At 42.5% G+C, this 25,272-nt stretch overlaps 1 protein-coding gene across 2 annotated transcripts in view; it reads right to left on the reverse strand.

Annotated features, from left to right (window-relative positions):
- Positions 1–25,272, reverse strand: part of LOC125462076 (VPS10 domain-containing receptor SorCS1-like) — a 1,248,383-nt gene that overhangs the window by 98,700 nt on the left and 1,124,411 nt on the right. For both annotated transcript variants that reach the window (XM_059652946.1, XM_048551586.2), the window contains exon 19: positions 2,258–2,444. In XM_059652946.1, coding sequence (XP_059508929.1) covers positions 2,258–2,444 — 187 coding nt within the window. The remainder of the gene's footprint in view (positions 1–2,257; positions 2,445–25,272) is intronic.

The following is a 25,272-nucleotide window of genomic DNA, read 5'->3' on the forward strand; positions in this document are numbered from 1 at the left end:
ATCCCTCCTGAATCTGTATGCCCCAAAAGGATAATCCTGCTGGAGCAAATGGCATTGATTCAGAATGCGACTTCTACCCCCAACTCTGTATTCCCACCTATAGCAAAATCAAGTGGGGTCTGTTGCTGGCTGTCTGACCATGTCCTAGAGAAAGAGGAGATATGGAGCCCAGGTGCAGAGATAGGTCTGAATTGGGCCTGGCTCTCAGTTCCTAGAGCATGTGTGAAGAGTAGGAAGTGTGGACACAAAAACTTTAAGGTAGATGATTTACCTGAGGCCTTACTGCCCGTCGGTAATATGGGGTCAAGTTTGAACAGGAGAGAAAGCAGTGGGCAGGTCACGTGCTTCGTTTCATGCACCATGACCTACGCATGTACCGAGATGGTTGGGGGATTGTGGCATTTGTATAATCCAGCCCACTGTTCTACTTCCCAAAAAGCCAACTTTCTGCTTTGTAATCTCTCATTAGTCAAATCAGCATCATAGAAAATATTCTCCATCCACGTCAATATCCACCTGTTCTGAAGAAGAGTCAGAGCAGATCCCAGACTCTCACTCTGTTTCTCTCTTCACAGAGGCTGCTGAGTTTCTCCCGCTTTCTCTGTGTTGTGTTTGAGAGTCTATGTCGCTCACAATGAATTGACTTAGAACACACAGGAAAGAGGCAAACGCTTTCAAATTTGTGTCAATATGAAGATCAGGAGGACAAAAACTGGCCAGACAGCAGGTACTTAGGGTAGAGAGTGATCGCTAGAATGTTACAAACTGGGACTGGTCCTTCACTTGTTGGTCGAGATAATGCTGTGACACTGCACAATATACCCATTGTCACATGGAGATATAGGCTATCCCAGGTGAAGCTGTGGTGAATATTCAGATTGGTTCCTTTATCTCAGTGCTCCCAGACTGTTTCCCACTTTAATTCAGTATTAAAGCTGGGAAATTGCTCTGTCCTCAATGCTGGATATGGGAGGAGGATGTAGAACATAGCATATAGAGCAGTACAGGCCCTTTGGCCCACGATGTTGTGCCAAACTTTTACCCTAACCCTAAGGTCTATCTAACCTCCACCCCTACCTTATACTGTCATCCATATACCTATCTAATAGCTGCTTAAATGCCCTAATGAGGCCGACTCCACTACCCTCTCTGGCAATACATCCCACGCCCCAACCACTCTCTGAGTGAAGAACCTACCTCTGACGTCTCCCTTATCTACCTCCACTCATTTTAAAACTATGTCCCCTCGTAATAGTTACCTCCACCCCAGGGAAATGCCTCTGGTTATCTACTCTATCTATATTTCTGATTGTTTCGTGCACCTCGATCAAGTCACCTCTCATCCTTCGTCGTTCTTAAGAGAGAAGACTCGCTCTCTCAACCTTTCCTCGTAAGACCTTCTCTCCACTCCAGGCAACATCCTGGTAAATCTCCTCTCCACCTTTTTCAATTCTTCCACATCTTTCTTGTAATGAGGAGACCAGAACTGGGCACAGTACTCCAGATAAGGCTGAACCAGGGTTTTGTATAGCTGGAGCATAACTTCACGGCTGTTGAACTCAATCCTTCTATTAATGAAAGCTAAATATTTGAGAGCATCAGGAGGAGGGTCAGTCGTTGTTGCCTTGGACCTTGGGACCCCAAAATTTCACCACTTGGGGTCCCCAGATCCACTTTGGGAAATACTCTACCTCCAGGTATTCAGAAGAGATTAGCTTCAGTAATAACCTAACTTGCTGTTTCTCAGGTATTTGAATTGTTGTTCAACTATTGCTGTCCAGGTGTCTGCAACCCCTCTTGCTGCAGAAACTGCAGTCTAATTCCACAAAACAAGCCTTCTTTTATGAATAACCTTAATTACAAACAGAAAAGCCTGTATGCAGGAGACAAAAAGCCAGCTTCATAAATTAGGATTTCAACCAACAAGAGATGAATCTTGAGCTACTTAGCTAAAGAAGCAGATTATAAGTATGAAAAAAAAGTATCTTTTCTCTGTAATGTAACAGAGGTTATCTTAGTGAGCCATTTGAGGAATAATTGATAAAGGAAAATGGGATAGCTCAAATGGAATCCAGATCAGCAGGAAAAGCAGACAGATGAGAATAAGACTGCTATTTTACATGCATGCGACTTTCAGAAATAGACCATTTGTCCCATGATTAGTCTATGCCAGTCTGTACAATATGTTGGCTCTACTGCATTTTCACAGCATTTTAATTTTCTATTGAACGTTTTGATCTTTAGAATATTAACCTACAAGTTACATGTAGGAAGAGGTGGGCTCGGGTGGATCCTAGGCTGTTCCATGCTTGAGCAATGACACGAAAGATCCCACAGTGTTTGTAGATGTGTTTGACTCCTGCTTCAACTGAGCTGAGGTTAGAGTAGGTCACTGCGGTCCCATCGCCAAACTCCATCTGTAAACTGGTCCTTGGCACATCTCCCTGTGCAAATGTAATAGGTAAGTCCACAAGTTGGTTAGCAGGAGTTGAAATATGTGGATAGAGCCAATATTGTATTCTCACAGCAGTTATTTATTTTTAGGTTAAGAATGTCAAGATTGCACATCTCATCTCCAGTATCCAGATCATAAACTAAAATTACAAAGAATTTTCAACAGAGAAGCAGGCCATTCTGTACAACAGGACAATGAGCTCTTTCTGAATCTCTGCCATCTTACATCATCTCAAATTATTATCCCATCTTTTATACCTCAAACACACACTCTCAAATGCATCCCTTCAGTTGTATTTTGAAAGACTGCAAATGTAAAAATCTTGCTTTTCTTAATATAACATAAATTCTGAAATGAATATTTCAGCTTTCATGATAGACCAATCATTTTAGGTTCATGTAAGTTAAAAGTATTATTAAAGTTTCTGACTAAATCACAGAAATCTAGTCTGTAGGTACAGCAAGTGGAATTAACTGCGAAAGGAATAGAGTATAAGTGTAGGAAAGTGTTGCTGCAGCTGTGCAAGGCATTAATGAGACCAAAGTTGCCGTGGTTTACGAAGGAAGTGGAATCTCTGGTCAAGAGGAAGACGGCGGCTTCTGTTAGGACGAGATGTGAAGGCTCAGTTAGGGTGCTTGAGGGCTACGAGGTAGCCAGGAAAGACCTAAAGAGAGAGCTCAGAAGAGCCAGGAGGAGACATGAGAAGTTGTTGGCGGATAGGATCAGGGTAAACCCTAAGGCTTTCTAAAGGTATTTAAGGAATAAAAGAATGACGAAAGTAAGATTAGGCCCAATCAAGGATAGTAGTGGGAAGTTGTGTGTGGAGTCAGAGGAGATAGGGGAAGCACTAAATGAATATTTTTCAACAGTATTCACTCTAGAAAACGACAATGTCGTCGAGGAGAATACTGAGATACGGGCTACTAGACTAGGTAAGATTGAGGTTGACAAGGAAGAGGTATTAGAAATCCTACAGAGTGTGAAGATAGATAAGTCCCCTGGGCCGGATGGGATTTATCCTAGCATCCTCTGAGAAGCCAGGGAGGAGATTGCCGAGCCTTTGGCATTGATCTTTAACTCGTCATTGTCTACAGGAATAGTGCCAGATGACTGAAGGATAGCAAATGTGGATCCCCTGTTCAAGAAGGGGAGTAGAGACAACACTGGTAATTATAGACCAGTGAGCCTTACCTCAGTTGTTGGTAAAGTGTTGGAAAAGGTTATAAGGGATAGGATTTATAATCATCCAGAAAAGAATAAATTGATTAGGGATAGTCAGCATGGTTTTGTGAAGGGAAGGTCGTGCCTCACAAATCTTATTGAGTTCTTTGAGAAGGTGACCAAACAGGTAGATGAGAGTAAACCGGTTGATGTGGTGTATATGGATTTCAGCAAGGCGTTCGATAAGGTTCCCCACAGTAGGCTATTGTACAAAATGCGGAGGAATGGAATTGTGGGAGATACAGCAGTTTGGATCGGAAATTGGCTTGCTGAAAGAAGACAGAGGGTGGTAGTTGATGGGAAATGTTCATCCTGGAGACCAGTTACTAGTGGTGTACCGCAAGGGTCGGTGTTGGGTTCACTGCCTTTTGTCATTTTTACAAATGACCTGGATGAGGGCGTAGAAGGACGGTTAGTAAATTTGCAGACGACACTAAGGCGGTGGAGCTGTGGATAGTGATGAAGGATGCTGTAGGTTGCAGAGAGACATAGATAAGCTGCAGAGCTGCGCTGAGAGGTGGCAAATGGAGTTTAATGCAGACAAGTGTGAGGTGATGCACTTTGGTAGGAGTAGCCGGAAGGCAAAGTACTGGCTAATGGTAAGATTCTTGGTAGTGTAGATGAGCAGAGAGATCTCGGTGTCCATGTACACAGATCCTTGAAAGTTGCCACCCAGGTTGACAGGGCTGTTAAGAAGGCATACAGTGTTTTAGCTTTTATTAATAGAGGGATCGAGTTCTGGAACCAAGGGGTTATGGTGAAGCTGTACAAAACTCTGGTGCGGCCTCACTTGGAGTATTGCGTACAGTTCTGGTCACCACACTATAAGAAGTATGTGGAAGCTTTGGAAAGGGTGCAGAGGAGATTTACTAGGATGTTGCCTGGTATGGAGGGAAGGTCTTACGAGGAAAGGCTGAGGGACTTGAGGCTGTTTTCATTCAAGAGAAGAAGGTTGAGAGGTGACTTAATTGAAACATATAAAATAATTAGAGGGTTAGATAGGGTGGATAGGGAGAGCCTTTTTCCTAGGATCGTGACGGCGAGCACGAGAGGGCATAGCTCTAAATTGAGGGGTGAAAGATTTAGGACAGATGTCAGAGGTAGTTTCTTTACTTAGAGAGTAGTAAGGGAATGGAACTCTTTGCCTGCAACGGTAGTAGATTCGCCAACTTTAGGTACATTTAAGTCGTCATTGGATAAGCATATGGACGTACATGGAATAGTGTAGGTTAGATGGGCTTGAGATCGGTATGACAGGTTGGCACAACATCAAGGGCTGAAGGGCCTGTACTGTGCTGTAATGTTCTATGTTCTATGTTCTATGTTCTACAACTGGAGTTTTGTGTCCAGTTTTGCTCTCTACATTACACGCAATTCAGATGGGGTTAATTAGATTGATTTCAGAGATGAGGGGTGGATCTTATGAAGAGACATGGAGTAGTTTAGGCCTATACTCTCTGCAGTTTAGAAGAATGAGAGGAGATCTAATTGAGGGATATTAACTACTAAAACGGATTGACAAAGTCGACAGAGGGGATTGTTGAAACAAAAATAGAAATTGCTGGAGAAACTCAGATCTGTCAGCAAAGAGAAACAGAGTTACTGTTTCAGTCCAATATTGATCTTCTTCAGAACCTAAGGTAGGTTTTGAAGGTGGACTTGAAGGCAATGGTGGAAATAAATAAAGTACTTACATACTTTCACCTTAGAAAGCTCTTCTCATCCAGCAATACATTTTGAATTCATTATTGAAATTAAACTGGAAGTGTCTCAAAGGTTTATTGGGTGAATTCACTGTCTGTTGCTACTCCAACAAATGAAGATTGGATCCCTATCCTGAGATATGTTGAATATCAGTAAAGACATAACATGTAGCCTTTGAATCCCAAACACGGGAAGGAGAAAGCTTGGAAAGATTTCCACATGCAATTGTGTTCCATTGTTATAGCGTCTGGGCATTTTGTTTTATTCATTCAGAGGATGAGGATGTCACAGGCTAGGCCAGAATTCATTGCCCATCCCTAATTGCCCAGTGGTCAGTTCAGAGTCAACCACATTGCTGTGGGTCTGGAGTCACATGTAGGCCAGGCCAGGTAAGGATGGCAGTTTCCTTCCCTAATGGACATTAGAGAACCAGATCTTTTTTTCACCCTGACAATCATCATCATCAGACTGTTAATTCCAGATTTCTTTTATTGAACTCAAATTCCACTATCTGCCATGGTGGGATTCGAACCCAGGTCCCGAGAACATTATCTGGGTCTCTGAATTAACAGTCCAGCAATAATACCACTAGGCCATTGACTCCACTTGCTTCTGCAGAATTTCTAACCCACACGATCGAATATATTAGAACCATAGAATCCCTACAGTGTGGAAACAGGGCCTTCGGCCCAACAAGTCCGTACCATTCCTCAGGCCCACCTCCCTATAAGACACCTAATCTACACATCCCTCAGCACTATGGGCAATTTAGCATGAAATATCCACCCTAACCTGCAAATCTTTGGATCCAGAGACTCGGAGCACCCAGAGAAAACCCACTCAGACATGGAGAGAATGTGCAAGCTCCACACAGACAGTCGCCTGAGGGTGGAATCGAACCGGGGACCCTGGCATTGTGAGGCAGCAGTGCTAACCATTGAGCCACCGTGCTACCCCGGAACTTGTGTGAAAGCCTGAATATGAAGAAGAGCAACATTTGGAGGAAAGTATCGGAGATACATGTGGAATCTTCCTCAGCATATATTATGAGAGAAGGAGGGGAAAGAGAAAAAAAATGTAAAAGTCACAGTTTGAACACTTTCTTTCCAGAGGTTTCACTCAAAAATTTCCATATTTGAATGTTGATTCAACAAATAATGTCTTTATGCCATCCATGCACGCATCAAACACAACCTTATTATTATGTTATCTCCAACAGTGACATTTGGATAGTTCAGCATCAGAACGTGGGATAGATTGAAATCTCACTCATTAAGAAAATATTTACAGTTGCATAGAAATAATATACTGTAAGCTGTGAATTATGAATCAAGTGAGTAATTAATATGCTGCACCAGTGACTTGAATCCAAGGAGCAACCAATAGCGAAGGCATTAGTCAACAGATTTGGAAGTATCTGTGGATAAAAGGTAGAGTTATAATTTGAATCTAGTGACCGTTCTTCAGATCCCCTCTGGATTCAAAATGTTAACTTTGCTTTCTCTCCACAGATGCTGGCAGGCTTGTTGAGTTTGTCTAGCTGCTTCTGTTTTAGTTTCTGACTTCTGCAGTTTGTTGTTTTATATTAGCTGAAGGATTACTGTTTGGTTTAGTAACTGAAAGGGAAAGGCAGAGGAATGGCAGGGAATGGAGTGAGAATGAAGAGGAAGAGTAGGAAAAAGGTTTGAGAAACATTGGGGTTGGAGAAACTAAATATTGGTTGAGAAGAAAGTGGGGAAAAAAGTTTTTTTAGAATTCATTCACAGAATGAGGGCACCACTGGCTAGGTTAGCATTTATTGCATATTCTTAATTGCCCAGAGGGCAGTTAAGAGTCAACCGCTTTGCTGTGGGCCTAGAGTCACACGTAGGCCAGACCAGGTAAGGATGGTAGTTTCCTTCCCTAAAGGGCACAAGAGAACCAGCTGGGTTTTTTTTCCCCTGACAATTGACATCAGTTTCATGGTCATTATTATTAGACTCTTAATTCCACATCTTTATTGAATTCAAATTGTGTCCTCTGCCATGGCAGGATTCAAACCCAGGTCTCCAGAACATTAGCTGGGTCTTTGATTAACAACCCAGTGATAATACAACAAGGCCATCACCTCCCATTTGGCTAAATTGCCGGTCAAAGAGGGAAAAAGGGTCAAGTGACAAGGAAAAAGTAGATATCGAGTAGAAGAAGGAAATTAGGAAGAGATAAAAATATTGGAAACATAAGGAGAAACATGCACAGCTGGGCCCACTGATGATATATTACCCTGATCTCAATATTGTTCACAAATATCATCCAGAAACTCCAACAGTTGTTTACAATCTACTGACAAGCTTCAACAGCTGTTTTGTTTGTCATTGCACTGTCATTTTTATCATTAAATAATGTAATGTAACTGGCCATTAGAATGGTGCAAATATGCAACTGGTATGAATGAGAACATGATTCCAGAAATCAGCTTTCAATGCTATAACTGGTCTTTAAGACATAATTCCAATTTACACCCTACTTACTTTAAAATTCTCAGTTTGAAGTTTAGGAATTACAGTGACAAATTATCATATTTTAATTATTCGGACATGCATTTTCTATGACCCTTAACTGGCTTCAATTATATTATGAGTGCTTGAAAGAATTATCTTTACGATTTTAATATTTTCTATTCAGGGTGCAGCAAACCAATGTTGAGAAGTTGAAGAGCCCTTTGTTCCATGGAGTTCCTTCTGGTAGGATCAAGAGTGATATCAACAAATTCCAGTTCGACGTGACAGTTTCCACCATAGTGAAGAACTAACACGTGAATAAAGTTCTAATCAGGAAAACTAAGCAATGGTTTGATGTATTTATGAGGGCCCTTACAGATTTGAATTAAGAAAATGCTAAGTGGTTCAGCAGTGTAATTGGTAAGTGCTATGTGCATGATCAATCTAAGACCATAAAACACAGGAGCAGAAATTAGGCCATTTGGCCCATCGAGCCTGGTCTGCCATTCAATCATGGCTGATAAGTTCCTCAGTCCCATTCCTTTATAAAGATGGTCTGACCCAAGGTTTAATGAAAAACTGAAGACTCCATATTAAAGCAACTATGACAAAATAAAAATCAGAATTTCTTTTAAGCTGGTGAAGTTCTGGCAAATAATATTTGAGATATCATTCCTGATCAGAAAATTTAACAACAGCTAACGTCTGTCATCATCCTTTACATACTTTAAACATGACTGACTTATGGAACATTTGATGCTGAACAGAATTCTGTAGCACACAAGACCATTCTGGCCATCATAAACTATCCTTTTCTGAAGAAGGGTCATGGGACTCAAAATGTTGACTCTAATTTGTCTCCGCAAATGCTGCCAGACCTGTTGAACTTTCCCAGCAATTTTTGTGTTTGTTTCAGATCTCCAGCAGCCACAGTTCTATCAGTTTCTATAAACTACCATGGTTCTTTGAAAGAGACGTTAATTAGTCTCACTCATCCATTTCTTTCCCAAAACCCAACTTCTTAGAACATAGAACATAGAACATTACAGCACAGTTACAGGCCCTTTGGCCCTCGATGTTGTGCCGACCTGTCATTCCGATCTCAAGCCCATCTAACCTACACTATTCCATGTACGTCCATATGCTTATCCAATGATGACTTAAATGTACCTAAAGTTGGCGAATCTATAACCATTGCAGGCAAAGCGTTCCATTCCCTTACTACTCTCTAAGTAAAGAAACTACCTCTGACATCTGTCCTATATCTTTCACCCCTCAATTTAAAGCTATGCCCCCTCGTGCTCGCCATCACCATCCTAGGAAAAAGGCTTTCCCTTTCCATCCTATCTAACCGTCTGATTATTTTTCTTTTTCAAGCACATATCCAAACCCTCCTTTTCCTGGTCGTTCATATCAACTGGAGGTGTCCAGTATCTGGGAGGGACAGACAGCTTTCTTATAAATCATTACAGAACATATGCGGGCTGATGCAACTGGTCAAATGTCACAATTGTCACAGAGAGTGCATTCAAAAACCAAATCAAACCAGGGCTGTATCGGTTAAGAACAAAAATATTTTAAAGACTTCTCAGCAGGGAGTTTATGGCAAGTTTATGGAATTATTTACAGAAAAGGTAATCTGAAAGCTCTGAAATGGCAAGGTTATTAGGAAGTATATTCAGAAGCTCACAAAGCTACTGGGAACACCTGCTACTAAAGGCCAGCAAAGGATGAGTTCTGAAGAAGTCATAGTTGGCTTGATACTTTAACTTTGTCTCTTTGCCAACAGTTGCTGGCAGACCTGCTGAGCGCAGCAAAGCAACACTTCCTGTTTTACTTTCAACAAAAGCTGTAATGGACTGCAAATTGGAAAACGACCTTAATTTGCCAATTTTTACATGGAGAATACAGCTCAGTTAGAGACAATTCAACAAACTCATCCATGCTGGTGTTTATGGTCTGCACTAATCTCCCAACCCTCCTCCATCTGGTTTTTAAAGCATAACCTTCTAATCGTAGCTCCATCGTGTTTATGTAATTTTGCTGAAAAGAAATCTGAGACACTGCCTCAACCACTCCTTGTTTCAGTGAGTTCCACATTCTAACCACTGTCAGGGTAAAAATTGTTCTCCCGAATTCCTTATTTAATTTACTGGTTATAATCTCCACCCAAAATAAAATTGCATTTAAGCTGCATCTTCCATGACCTTCAGGATATCCCCATGCACTTTATCATCAATTGATGGAATTTTCAGACGAAATTTCCTTTGTGGTATAGGAGAACACTGCAACCAATTTGTACTCAGTTGGATCCCAAAGAAAACAGGGTTCTTTTCTTTCAAAGCATGGGATGTGCGCATTGCTGGCTCAGCCAGTATTTATTGTGTGTTCCTGGTAGCCCTTGCAAAGGTGGCAATGAGCTAACTTCTTGAACCATTGCAGTTCAGTAAGAAAACAGAATTAGTTTTAATAACATCCAGACAAATTTTTCTTTATTTATTCCCAGGATGTGTGTGTCGCTGACTGGACTAGCATTTATTAACCATCCCTAATTACCCCAGAGGACAGTTTAGAATCAATCATATTACTGTGGGTCTGGAGTGACATTTAGGCCAGACCAGGTAAGGGTGGCAGTTTCCTTCCCTGAAGGACATTGCATTTCCCGCCAGCAATTGACAATGAGTTATGGTCATCATTAAATGGCAAGATTTGAATCTGGGTCCCTAGAACATTACGTGGATCTCTGTATTTTCAGTCCAGTGATAATACCACTAGGGTATCTTCTCCCTTTGACAGTTGTTTTTGTGATATGGGGAGATAATAAATGCATTTGCTGGAAACTATGGAGAACATTTCCTTACTTCTTTAATATGGTTCAGTGGGATCTCTTTATTCCTTCAGACTTGATTGATAGGTTTAGTATTTCATCCAATTGCCACATCCAACAATGCAGGACTCCCTCAGAACCTATTATAACACTGCTTGCTGCTGTTATCTTAGCAGTTTATTTTTTTTCTAAACATTGCTGAAACTGCTGCCACACAAGTAATGAACAACTAACCCACCTAAACAAAAACAGAGATGTCATAATTTTCTAAAGAAGGGTCCAGACCCAAAATGTCAGCTTTCCTGCTCCTCTGATGTTACCTGTCCTGCTGTGTTATCTAAGTCATAGTCCAAACATTGCTCTTGGTTCCATATCTCACTGCTTGTGCCTGCAGTCTGGTTGCCACCATGTTGCATTTGCATCTGAGAAAGACAGCCAGAGCAGCTACTTGTTTGAGGTTAAAGGCTATATGTAATAGCATGAAGTACATAGAACCTGACTTCAATTCAAGGTACAAATGAGACTCTGTATATATGGTGCATCAGCAGTATTTAAACTTTTTAATGTGGGGACCCCTTATGGTCCAGCTCCTTTGTGGCCTATGCAGGAAGTTACCCAAATCCTAAGGGGGCTATGCAAATTCTCACAAGTCTCAAGAGAGGAAAAGAAAACACTGAAAATCAGTGCTGTGATAAACAAATGCAAAACTTTTCGAAAGTTTGGTTCAAGTGATTGCACATAATTCAGCCAATAAATTAGATGAAGGGTAGAGAATAATAATTGGTGCAAATCTGTTCAAAACAAATACAGGAAGAATGTACTTGCTGAAAAATGGTTAGAATAATGTGTCAGGGGGAAGAAAAAAAGCAAAATATGGCTGGAACGTTTGATGGATTATGGACATTTTTTTGACCGATGAATTTTCTACTTCCATGTACAGGCAGATAATTTAAATGCTCTATGTGCTCTGAGTAAGTAATTCTCTTTTCAGTGTAGCCATTATCATAACTTCTTCAAGTTTGAGAATGTTTCCTACACATTTCAGTCACTTTAACTTCATTTGAAACCTAGCTGCATACACAATGGTAAATGGCTTGCTTATCTCAGGTGCAGGGATTGAGCGCACAGATTAAATGAAATTGAGATCTGCCAAAATCAGAACTAAGGTCTGAAGATGCACCTTCACGGTTTCAGTTTACTCTCAACGCCATTCATTTTACACGAAGTATAAACAATAACTCAGGACAGAATCAGCAGGGATGTTAGCAGGAGGAGAAAACCGTTGGGCAGGTTGGTTTTTGGGGTAATATCTACTGTATTTTGGCCATCTCAGGATTTGGCCTTCCTAGGCAGGAAGATGGAATTTTTCACCATATGCCACGAACAAACCAGGTCCTTTAACTGGCCTGTTGTAGATCACCTGTTGGCCTCCTCTCACGGCTGTTACAATTTACTCTGTTCCGAGCAGACAAGAACACTGGCATCCTTTGTTACTGAGACAAATGCTGCCTGCTGGAGTTGGGCGTGGCGGGGGTGGGGGAGGAGGGTGGTGGTGGCGGCGGGGGAATGTGTATGTGTCCATCTGTGTTAGTGTGTGCATGTGTGTGTCCCCATCTGTGCATGTGCATAAATTTGCAAGTGTGCGTGTGTGTTGGTGTCTCTGTGTATGTGTACGTTTATCCATGTGTGTATTTTTGTGTGTCTGTGTTTTATTCATTAATGGGGTGAGGGCATAGCTGGCTAGACAGCATTTATTGCCCAGAGGACAGTTCAGAGTCAACAACATTGCTGTGGGTCACATGTAGGCCAGGCCATGTAAGGATGGCATATCTCCTTCACTAAACCAGGTAGTTTTTTCCCAACAATCAGCAATGGATTCACGGTCATCATTTGACTCCAGATATTTGTTGAATTCAAATTCCACCATCAGCCATGGCAGGATTTGAACCCAGAACATGATCTGGGTCTCTGGATTAACAGCCCAGCGACAATACCACTTGGCCACTGCCTCCTCTGTGAGGTGCGTGTGCGTGAGTGAGAGAGAGAGTGTGTGTACCACAATCAGGGAGCAATGATCAGGGGTGAGGCAGTGAGTGTCTGTGGAATGGTGACTGAAATCCAGCCCACACCATCTCTGCTGTAAACTTTGCCCCATCCCAGCCACCTCCAACTCGCTCTGCTGTCTGATTGGCCAGCAGCTTCAGGTATCTCCCATTTCAGAAGATGATTGACTGAAAAACTCAGCCAGAGGCCACTGAGATGACTGCCAGGCCCATGGTTCCATGGGGTCTCCTGTTGTTCACTGATGGGTACACATTGTGTGTTATGATGCTATTAACAGATGTAGAAAAATAATCAGAAAATTCCATCCTTAGGTTCAAGAAGTGCCTTCAATATTATACAACATTCCAAAGGATTTCACAGAAAAGCCTTGAAATAACAATGCTGAGGAGATACTCAGCCCAGCTAGTTAAAGGGGTATGTATATGTTTAAGGAGGGAAATGAGATGGACTGTTTAATCAGAGGCTCCTCGAACTTAGCAGCAAGCTGTGTGGAGTTAATTCCGCTAGAGTTGGGTGAAATAACTCCACAGAGGCTGGTATCCTGTCACCAAATCATTTTTTATTTACATGTGGAGAGTCCTTGACACTGATCCAGCTCCCTCAGAGCCAACTGTCAGAGTGAACAGAGCCTCTGACCTTTTTATTCCTATCTTTCAGCCAGGGCTCCCTGATTGGACTAGGCTAACAGCCCAAATCAGGGAGCTAATATTCCATGTGATAATGGGAACTGCAGATGCTGGAGAATCCAAGATAATAAAATGTGAGGCTGGATGAACACAGCAGGCCAAGCAGCATCTCAGGAGCACAAAAGCTGACGTTTCGGGCCTGGACCCTTCATCAGATGAAGGGTCCAGGCCCGAAACGTCAGCTTTTGTGCTCCTGAGATGCTGCAGGGCCTGCTGTGTTCATCCAGCCTCACATTTTATTATCTTAGCTAATATTCCATAACATCCACCTTGTTAACCTCATTACAATCACCACATTCCGCCCACTCTGAATCTGAGGGTGTAAGCCAGTTGTGTCTTTTTTGTAGCTTCTCTTGGGGTGTTTTAGCAACGGATCAGGTTCCTCCAACTCTGCCTCTGATATGGGCAGTGCATAGTGCATTGTGGCTTGCCGCTTGTGCCTGGAGGCTCTCAGAAGAAATATATTCTCCTCTTCAGGTGGCAAAGGTGTTGTTGCAGTGACATCCCCCCCACCACTCCCTCCCCACAGCCGCACCCCGCCACCGTGTCCATCTCAGATTCCAAATTATCTTCAATGCTTAATGGTGAAGGTGAACCCACAGGCTCCAAAATGGTTCTAAAGGCTGCCGAAGAGCTAGGTATGTTTTTCTCCCACAACATTTGCAAGTTTGCAGCTTTCATATGGCCCATGTGTTTGTTAAGGGCCATCACAATTACCCAAACTTTATACGTCACTGGACCTGACGTCATGTTGACTCTGACTCTGACACACGCAGGACCATTCCTGTGGTTCCTACCGCAAATGGCATCCCCTGAAGTAATCTGTCTCTCTTGCTTAATGGAATCTTGTGTCTGGCACTGGCGTTCCTGAAGCTGTTTCATCCTCCCCTTCAATATCTGGGAGGATCAGATTTAACCTGGTGCAGAGTCTTCTTCCCATTAGGAACTCTGCTGGAGTTGACCCTGTGAGGGGTGATCTGTAATCAAACAGGAACTGGGACATATCTAGTGAAGCTATTAGCTGTTCATTTAGGTATGCCTTCCATTCAAATTGCCCTTTCTCCCAGGCCATTGGATGATGGCTGGTATAGGGCTGTCCTTATATGTTAAATACCATTCAACCTTAGGAAATAAACGCATTCCCTGCTGGTAAACAATGGCTTGTTATCTGTGACCAACACTTCTGCAGTTTGTGTACAGCAAAAAGGCACACAGGTTTTCATTTATTGTTCCTGTGTTTGTTGAATGAATTCTGTGCACATCCAGCCACTTTGAGTGAGCCTCCATAATTACCTCAGAACATTAAGCCTAGGAAAGGACTGGCACACAGCCCAGGGTTTACCCGATCATTCCCATAAATGTGGGGGAGCTGCTGGCAGTAATTTTTGTTGTTGGCACTGCCCCATCAATGTGGTTATGTCAGCATCCAATCCTGGACACCAGACATAACTTAAAGCTTTTGTGCTCCTGAGATGCTGCTTGGCCTGCTGTGTTCATCCAGCCTCACATTTTATTATCTTGGAATCTCCAGCATCTGCAGTTCCCATTATCTCTGTTACCACTGATGTCTTCATTTTGGAAACTCCTGGATGATCCTGGTGGGGTTCAGCCAGTACCTGGCAGTGACCTTTGCTTGGGACAATCACTCATGCTCTTGATAATAATATGCCACCCTCTACTATGATCTGGTCTCTCTGGGTCCAGAAAGGTTTCATTGCGGGTTGTGATGGCCCTTTGGTTTCCTCCATCACATCAGCTGTTTCAGTTTTGTCAGGATGGGATCTTTCTGTGTCCAAAGTCTGATATTGTCAGCTGTGATTGGAAAGAGGTCGAGGAAATGTAAAACCATTACAGACTCTTCCAGTGGCAGCACCACTGCTGGTGTACCTTCTACTTCTCGTGGGAAGTAGCTCAATGCATCTGCATTCGCTGCTTTGTCTCCCGGGCGGTGTTCCAACTTGTAATTATAGGCACTTAGCATTAGAGCCCAACGCTAAATTTGGCCTGAAGCTATGGGCTGCACTACCTTGTTCTCTTGAAGGAGATCTAGAAGGAGTTTGTGTTCCATTATTATTACAAATTTATGACCGTAAAGGTATTGGTGGAACTTCCTAATTCCAAATATGACCAACGCACCTTCCTTCTCTATCTCTGCATTATTGCTCTGCATTTATGTCTAAATCTCTGTATTTATGCTCTGCATGAGCCAAAGTCCTGGATGCATTTAATATTGGGCGTTCCTCTCTATTGAGCCACCTGTGAGCCAACAGGGAAGCATTGCATGTCAATACAGGCCTCGCTTGCTTTCATAGTATGCTGACACCATGTAGGATGATAGCTGTTTCTTCTCTTCCCTGAAATCCACGGCTTGGCTAAGTGACCATTTTTGAAGGCTGACCGTTTTCTAAGGGCTGTTGCAAAGGTGACAGGATAGAGGCCAAGTTATGAACTTTACATGATAATTCACCAACCCAAAGAAAGACTAAAACTTTGGTTTAGAAGCGGGAAGCCAGGGCGCTTTTGATCATCCTCACTTTATCTTCCAATGGCTTTAACCCATCTTGTTGACACTGTAGCCCAAATAGATCAGTTGTGGTGCCTGGAACACACATTTTTCCCTTTTAAGGCATACACCCAATTGGGAGAAACATCTAAGGAATATGTTCAAGTTATCCAAGTGCTCCTATTGATCTTCCTGGTTATTAGCATGTCATCTAGATGAATGATAACCTGGGGTAGATCTTGTAAAGTGCTCTCCATCATCCACTGGAAAATAGCATGGGATGAAATACCTCAAATGGCAGTCTCGTATATTGGTCCAAACCAATATGGGTATTAATTGTAGCACACTTCTGGTAATCCCCATCAAATATGGGGAGGTGATGGCCTCAGTGGTATTATCATTGGGCTGTTTATCCAGAGACCCAGATAATGTTCTGGGGACCCAGGTTCAAATCCTGCTATGGCAGATGGTGGAATTGACTTCAATAAATATATGGAATTAAGGGTCTAATGGTGACCATGAATCCATTGTCAATTTGTTGGGAAAACCCATCGGGTTCACTAGTGTCCTTTAGGGAAGAAACAGCCATCCTTACCCTGGTCCGGGCTACACATGACTCCAGACTCACAGCGATGACTCTTAACTGCCCTCTGGGCAATTAGGGATGGGCAATAAATGCTGCCTAGCCAGTGACATCCCCATTCCATGGATGAATAAAGGAAAAAAAAACTGCAATTGCAGGTACACATGGCTCATATCCAGCTTTGTGAGGGACAGCCCCACTGCCAGCTTTGCATATAAACCCTCCATTCAAGGCATTAGATATATATCCAGCTACAGGAAGTAGTTTACGTTTCGTTAAAATGCCCAGAAGTGTGAATTGACCTGTTGGGCTTCAAAACTGGTAAAAGTGGTGTTATCTATTAGCAAATTGGGCTGGTTTGATGATTCCTTCGCTCGCCAGCCTCCTGATTTTTTGCCTCTATTTTTTCCCATAAGACAAATTGCAGTGTGTGGGCCTTGCAAAATCATGGAATTGCTTCCTGGTCAATATGCAAGATGGCCTTGCCTCCTCTGATAGCTCTTAGGCTTATTTCTGGGTATTTCATTTGGACTTCACTCAGGCAGCCATTTTCTAATCAAAAAATGTTGAGGCAATCTAGGTAAACATTTCTCCCAATTTCACCCCATTAAACTTGGGTTTGAGCCTTTTGTTACAATCAGTGGTAACCGAAACAGCTACTTCCCATAAGAGACTGGAAACAAAGCTGTATCCTTAATCTGTAATGGTTCCCGGTACAGGTTCTCTGTCAGGCTGAGGTTTTGTGTAAACCTATGAACTGGACTTGAGTGAATTTTGTTAAAGACTGATTCTGCAGTCATTGAAACAGCTGTGAACTGGTTGAGTACTTAACCAGACATTTATTTTGATTGGTTCTGATTTGAATGTTGCTGAGCAATCTAACTGTTCCAAAGCAGATGTAAGTGGATTTTCCAAGGTGTGCATGCTCCTGGATACTGGCCAATGCATTCTCTTACTCCATTTAGGTCTAGTGGGACTCTTGTCGTCTTGAGCCCATATAGCAGTGGCAACTCCAATGGTTTGCCAGCATGGATCCTGAAGAAAATATTGACTATTTGTCTGAGACTTGGCTGTGTTTTGGGGTTTTGCTGTGGGCTAACCTGGAGTTCCCCAGCTCAGGATGTGTCCTCAGTGAGGCTATGCAATTTCCTTCACTCAAGTGGTGTTCCCCACGTCCTATCTGAGTGGTGAGGGTGTCCACTTCCAGTTGGAATACCCTGCAACTCATATACTCCACTTATTGTCATAGAGTTGTAGAGTCATACAGCACAAAAGAGACCCTTCCATCCAATCAGTCCATGCTGATTATAATCCCAAACTAAATGAGTCCCACCTGCCTGCTCCTGGCCTGTATCTCTCCAAACATTTCCTATTCATTGCCTTGTACAAAGGACTTTTAACTGTTGTAAATTTGCTGCATTTTCTAATGATAAAGCCAGCTGTTGTCCAATCGGGCGTCAGCTTGGAGGCACTTCTGCATGATTACATCAATAATCCCACATCCTGAACAGTCTCTCAGCATCTCAACAATTCAACCAAAGTCACATGCCTCTGCTACTCATTGAGTCATAGAGTCAGACAGCATGGAAAAAGACCCTTCGGCCCGACTAGTCCATCATGGCCATGTTCCCAAATTAAACAAGTTCCACTTTCCTGCATCTGCCCCATATCATTCCAAACCATTCTTATCCATGAACTTATCCAAATGATTTTTTAAATGTTATAACTGTACAATCGGTTTTGCTATAATGTATGCTCTGGCAACATGAATAGGGGAATACTATTTCTTAAACGGGAACTTGTGTTGGCTGAAGTACAATTCCATTGGTGCAAGGAGGATTCCTCATTGACATCACATGATCATGTCATGGGCTTTGTCCAGAGTATATGCAAAGTTAGCACCAAAAGAGTCTCTGCGCCAGCATCACGTGATCGTTTCACAGACTTTGCTCTGAAGCACTTTCTGTGAGAGGTACAGTACTCTGCACTAACAACAGAACAACCTCAAAACCTCATCAAGTCATCTTGATATCTTTTCAAGGTAAGGTGGCAAATTTAATTTTATTTTGTTATTAGACATGAATTAAGCATTTATTCAAACTGCCCTATCCTTTGTATTAGGCATTGGAGTGATTTTTGAGCAATTTTAAGTGGTATTTTCTGATGGTCTGCTCCTAAACTCACTTTTCCCATTGGCCCCGTTATTTCTATGGCATGATTTTCTATAATGCGATATTGATGGTATAGTGGACAAGGAAGAAGGTTATCTAAGTTTGCAAAAGAGATCTTGATCAATAACACACTTATCACGTTATAGCAAGACCGACTGTACCTGTATCCATTACTTCCTCTGGCAGTTCATTCCGCACTCTAACCACACTCAAAGTTGCCCTTCAGGTCCTTTTTTTTTAAAACTTCTCCTCTCACCTTAAAATTATGCTTCTCTACTTTTGAATTCCCCTACCCTGGGGACAAGGCCCTTGCTATTCACCTTAACTATGCTCCTGATGATTTCACCCCACAATCTCTAACAGTATAGTGAAAAGATTCCCAGCCTATGCTTATAATTCAAACCCTCCTGTCCTGGTAAATCTTTTCTGAACCCTCTCCAATTTAGTAACATCCTTCCTATAGCATGGAGACGACGACTGCACACAGTATTCCAGAAGCTGCCTCACCAATGCCCTCAATATGGCATCCCAACTGCTATAACCAATGCTCTGATCAATAAAGTTCAACATACTAAACACTTTCTTAACCCCTGTCTACCTGTGATGCAAATTTCAAAGAATTATTTACCTGAACCCCTAGATTTCTCTGTTTTATAACACCACTCGTGGCCATACCATTAATTGTATAAGTCCTGTTCTTGTTTGTTTTACCAAAGTACAATAGCTCACATTTATCAAAATTTCATCTGCCACTCCACAGCCCATAGGCCAAATTGATCAAGATCTCTTTTGCAAACTTAGATAACCTTCTTCCTTGTCCACTAGACCATCAATTTTGGTCTCATCTGCAAACATGCTAACCATAATTTCTATATTCTTATCCAAATTGCTCATATAAATGACAAATAAAAGTGAACCCAGTACCAATCCCCATAGAATACAGCTGGTCACAGGCCTCCAGTCTGAGAATTAATCCTCCACCACCACCCTCGGTCTCAACTTAACCTCATAAAAAACCCACAATATGGATTTCCTGGTTCTCGAATTGCAGAGTAAAAATGACAGTATCTCAGAATTAAAGGAGGCTTGAGTTTCGTAATACTCTTTAACTATATCTGTCAGCTCTTGAAAGGTTTTAGTATGTGATGCATCAAGGGAAGTCAAGCTCCTAATAACTGAAAAAGCTACACATCCACAAGCTGTCAGGAGAATTACTCATTGCTTTTAATCTGCCCCAATGTCACTTGCCCAGAAAAAAATAACACATTCTTTCCTCATGTTTGGCCCAATCTTCAATGGCAGAAACAAATGAGTCAAGCTTCCCAAATAATGGAGTGATGCCAGAAATGCTCATCTCAACTCAAAGAAGACTGTTGTGAGAAAATTTCTTTAGGGGTGTGTTTATCTCTCATCACCACTAAAATAACTCTACAAAGGCAAGTATCCAATCGCAAGTCACCCTTTATTTACACATGGAGAATCCTTGACACTGATCCAGCTCCCTCAGAACCAGGTCTCAGAGTGAACAGAACCTCAGATACTCCTGTTTATATTTTTTCAACCAGGGCTCCCCGATTGGACCAGATTAATAGCCTCAGTCAGGGAGCTCATATTCTATCGGGTCCACTTGGCCAACTTTGTTACAATCTCTACAGTGGGTCACTAACATTAAGGATGTGCAAGATGCCAGAATTGAAGAACGGTAGAGATGTTGTCAGATTGTGGACTGGAGAAGATGATAGAAATAAGGAGGGATTATACCATGGAGGGGTTCAAATAAAAGGGAGAGAATTCTGAACTCAGGCTGTTATTTAGCTGCGATCCAATATAGGTCAGGGAGCCGAGCAACGATGAGTAAATGGGACTTAGCTTGAGTGAAGACAATGGTAGCCACATTTGGGAATATGGGAGCCAGAATTAAGTTGACACAATGGTATTCAGAAATAGTAAAGACTCAACAGAGGCTAAATGTTGGGGTAGAGTTGCATGAAATAAGAGAGATGGAAATATGCCATCTCAGTGATGGTTTTAATATGTGGTTTGCAGGAGAAGATTAAACACTGAGATTGAGAACGATGTAGTTCTGAGGAAGTGTCATGGACCTGAAACATTGATTCTGATTTCTCTCCACAAATGCTGAGTTTACCCAGCAATTTCCGTTTCTGTTTCTAATTTCCAGCATCTACAGTTTTTTTTTGTTCAGACAAGTAATTGACCTTTGGGAAATTCAAAAAGTAACTGTTTTGGACTGAGAGAGGAACTACTGCAAGTGATTTTTAAACTATTTTTCCATCTTCATTTCTGCATGTTCAATTAGATTGGTCCATTGGTTCTGAGAAAGTGCTGTTGTGATCTTTTATTGCCTTCTCCAGCAGCTGGCCAGGAGATTCTGTCACTATTAAAGTCCGCCATCAGTTGTATTGGAAGGATTTACAGATTGCTAATCCACCTGCTTGACCATGTTACAAACTCACCTTCCTCAACCAATACACTCTGGTGTGGGGCTTGCAAGTGGAGCTTCTGGCCTAAGATAGGAATTCTGCCACTGCATTATAGACCACACCTAATTCTCTGCCAACAATGAGCTCTGTAAGAATTGAACCAAGCAAGTGCTACAAGACAATTGAAGTGGAGGAGGATGGGCTGGTCATTGAGAAAGAATAAGATGGCCTGGTTTACCATGGTCACAGTCACATGGGACATTGTACTTGTTCCAGGGATAGAAACCTACATGAAGCCAGTCAAACTTGGTGTTGCAGGAAAGTTACAATGGATTTGGAAGATGAAAATAATACTCAAGGACTTTGGGAGGAAAAAGATGTAATATGTCAAGGTGGTGAGAGAAAGGCAGATGTGAGGGAGAGTAGGGTGGTAGCAGACGATAAAGATAAAGTTGGCAAACTGTGTGCTGCTCTCTTATTAATGAGAAACAGTTGGTGGTGGTTTAACCTGAGAGTCACTAAGGCTCAGATGAGGTTGAGGACAAAAATCTGTGCAGGATATGCTCAGCTAGTGCAGTGTTACTCTGTCATAAACCAACCAACTGAGCTAAATGGCCCCCAAAGGCAGAGACTAGTTAACAATATCAGCTACTTTGGGAGATGGGGAGGGAATCTAAATAGTCAATAGTGACAGTGAGGTTGAAGGAACAGCAGGTTGGCCACGTAGAGAGAATAAGTTTGGAAAGGGTGTGTAGGAAGATTGGAGAGAAAGCAAAAGATGAATGATCTGCTCTGTGTTTGCAAGGAGTCTTTAAGAAACTGAAAAACTGAAAGAACTATGGATGCTGGAAGTCTGAATCAAAAACAGAAATTGCTGGAAAATCTCAGCAGGGGCCTGGCAGCATCTGTGGAGAGAAATCAGAGTTAACATTTTGGATCCACTGACCCTTTGTTAGAGCTGAAGTCTTTGAGGAGGTTTACCCTGGTGAGCGAGGGGTAAGTGAACCACTTGATAGGGATCAGTTACATGTATTCACATGGCAATGGCAGGTTGCCTTGCTTTGGGATAACATTGAAAAGGTTGTGTTTTTATAGCCATGCTTCAGTTTTCATTACCCTGTGACTAGATGACCAGGTTTATTGACTTCAAGGCCACAACTTGGCATCGTTGCAACTGCTTGCATGTTTTCTACATTGTAATGACAGTGTTAGCGACAGACCATCCACAGTTAGTGTTGAATACTATGATTGTCTTAATTTCTCCACAGATTTGGAGAATAAGTGGATTTAGTGAGCTTTGGAGATTTGGATAAAGTCTTGCTGAAAGAGAAATTAGATTACCTTAACCAAAATAATTTATTTTAAAACAGATATTAAAAGTAAAAGGAAAGATTTGCATCTGTTTAGCACTTTGCATAACTTCAGGGTGATCCAAAAGCTTTCAATTACATACTTCTGAAGTGGACTCTTACTGTTATAATGCATGAAATGCAGCAGCCAATTTTCCACAGAGAGCAATGAGATTAATGAACAGTTAATCATCTTTTTAATGATGTTGATTGAGGGATTAATGTTGGGCAGAATGCCAGGGAGAACAACTTCGTTTTTCCCTGAAATATCACTGTCAGTCTGAGAATTTAGATGGGGCCTGAGTATAATTATCACATCCAGAAGACAGCACCATCACCATTCATCGCTCCATCTCTGAAGCACTGATGGTTCGCTCAGGTCCCCAGAGTCGGATTTCAAGCCACAACCTTCTGACTTGGAGGCAAGTGTGTAACTCACTGAGGGCCACAGTTCACACAAGACTCAAAAACCCCCCCCCCAAAAAAAAATGAAGTAAAACAAATACCAGTCCCTCTGCGATCAAAGCAAACTCACACGATTAGTTGTAGATTCCAGCTGTCACTACATACGCCCATGAAATCCACAATTTAATATTTGAATATAGCTTGTGATTTGTTTTGAGGGTACAACAGAAGTCAGTATTGAGCTGAAATAGTGAAACCACTTGATGATCCCTTCTGTGTCACCCCAAACATTGAGTTTTCACCACAGAAACAAATTTCTCATAATTATTTGCACCATATGCACTGCAGTGGTTCGAGGCCACCCCTCCCAGATGCCTAATCTGTAAAGTGTGTGAGTGTGTGAGGGGAGGACCATATCAAGCTCAGCAGTGACTTCAACACTCCAAGTTTCCCTCACAGAAGTAAAACCATCTGATGCATCACCAGTTGACATGTACTGGCTGTGGGACTTTCGCCTCTGAGTCAAAAAGCTGCGGGTTGAAGCCCCATCCAGCACTTGAGCACAAAAATCAAGGCCGACCCTCCAGTGAGGTTGTGATCGTACTGTGAGACATATTGTTTTTGGAATGAGATATTAAACCAAGGTTTCACCTGCTCCTGCAACTGCACTTGAGAAATTCCTTGGAACTATTTCAAAGAAGAATAGGAAAGTTATCGCTGATATCCTGGTTGGTCGATATTTATCCTACAAGCATCAAACCAGGTTATCTGATCATGATCACATTGTTGTTTGTCGGAACTTGCTGTTTGCAGGCTGCCTGTATGTCCTATGTTACAACGGTGACTACATGTTAAAAAGTACTTCATTGGTTGTAAAGCGCTTTGGGACATTCTACAGTTGTGAAAGGCGCTGTTTTAATGTATGTCCTCCTTTTAGCCTTACCCACTCATATCGATGCCCCCTATTCAGTTGGAACAATATACTCTCCAATGCCACTCTTCCTGTACACATTTCTATTCTTTCCCTTTAAATTCTTCTGGGGCATCTTTGAAACATCAGCATAAAATGTCTTTCACAAGTGACCGTCAACACTCACTCAGTTCAGATGGGGGATGATGACATTGACAACCTACTGGAGAACTGAATGAGTTATGACCTTTAAGGAAAGGAGAGATTAATGGCAGAAAGGTCAGGAGGAACATTTGACTCCACAAAACTACCTTTTAATGAGTTCCGTTGTATTAATTTTCAAAATCAGCTCATGCTCCCTGTACTAGTATGGGTTGTCACATCAATACATAAAAAAAATCGTACTGATTACTTTCTCCTTTTTATATTCAAGCATCTCCTGTAGTGAGCAGTAACTCCCCAGGGAGGAGCTAGAGTGGATCTAACCTGCATGTTGTAAGTGGGAGCGATTATAACCGGATCCACCGGCACACTAGAACAACGGCTGGTGAACTTGGAGGACCCTGTGCAGACGGCGGGCGGGGCGAGCGTCACCTGCGGGGTCCCTTGCAGAGACTGTGGCGGGCGCTCCGTTGGTCGGACGGGCGGGAGGCTGGCCGCTGGGGTGCATGAGCATCAACTGGCCGCGGGGCGACATGACCCACTGTCACTGGTGTCCTTGCGTGCAGATGGGGGGCACACCACTTTGGTTGGGGCAGCACATCCATCCTGGGACGGGCCGGGCAGGGACACGCACGGGGGTTCCTGCAGGTGTGGCGTTCCGACCAGGGCTCCATCGGCAGGCACATTGATTTGGATCCAGTCTGCCATCCTCTGGGAGGGAGAGCGGGGGGGGGGGGGTGACGGATAGGTGGAGGGCGGGACATGGCACCGGCGCTTCATCGGAGGCTCATTGATGGTGTCGCCTGGAGTGGTGACGAGGCGTCTGAAAACTGGCCTTCCAGCTCAGCGAGCAAACTCACATCCATGAGACTCTTATTGTGAGATTATGCCCTGTGGTCCTCGACTCTCCCACAGGGAAACAACCTTTCAGCCCTATAACCCTATCAAGACACCTCAGAATCATCTTTGTTCCATTAAGATTGTCTCTCATTCTTCTAAATTCCAGTATTCAGGCACAAGCTACTTAAGCCTCTCCTCATAAACTGGCTATCCATACCTGGTATTAGCTGAGTGGGCCTTCTCTGGACTGCCTCCAATGCCATTATACCTTTCCTCAGATAAGAGGTCCAAAACTATTCACAGTTTTCCAGCTGTGGTCTGACTAGTGTCTTTTATAGTTTTAGCAAAATCTTTCCACTTTTATACTCCATTCTCTTTGAAATAAAGGCAAACAATCCATTTACTTTCCCTATTACCTGTTAAATTTGGACGCTACTTTTTGTGATTCATGGACAAGGACTTACAAATCCC

The sequence above is a fragment of the Stegostoma tigrinum genome, chromosome 20 (genome assembly GCF_030684315.1).
Source record: "Stegostoma tigrinum isolate sSteTig4 chromosome 20, sSteTig4.hap1, whole genome shotgun sequence".
NCBI classification, from domain to species: Eukaryota; Metazoa; Chordata; class Chondrichthyes; order Orectolobiformes; family Stegostomatidae; genus Stegostoma; species Stegostoma tigrinum.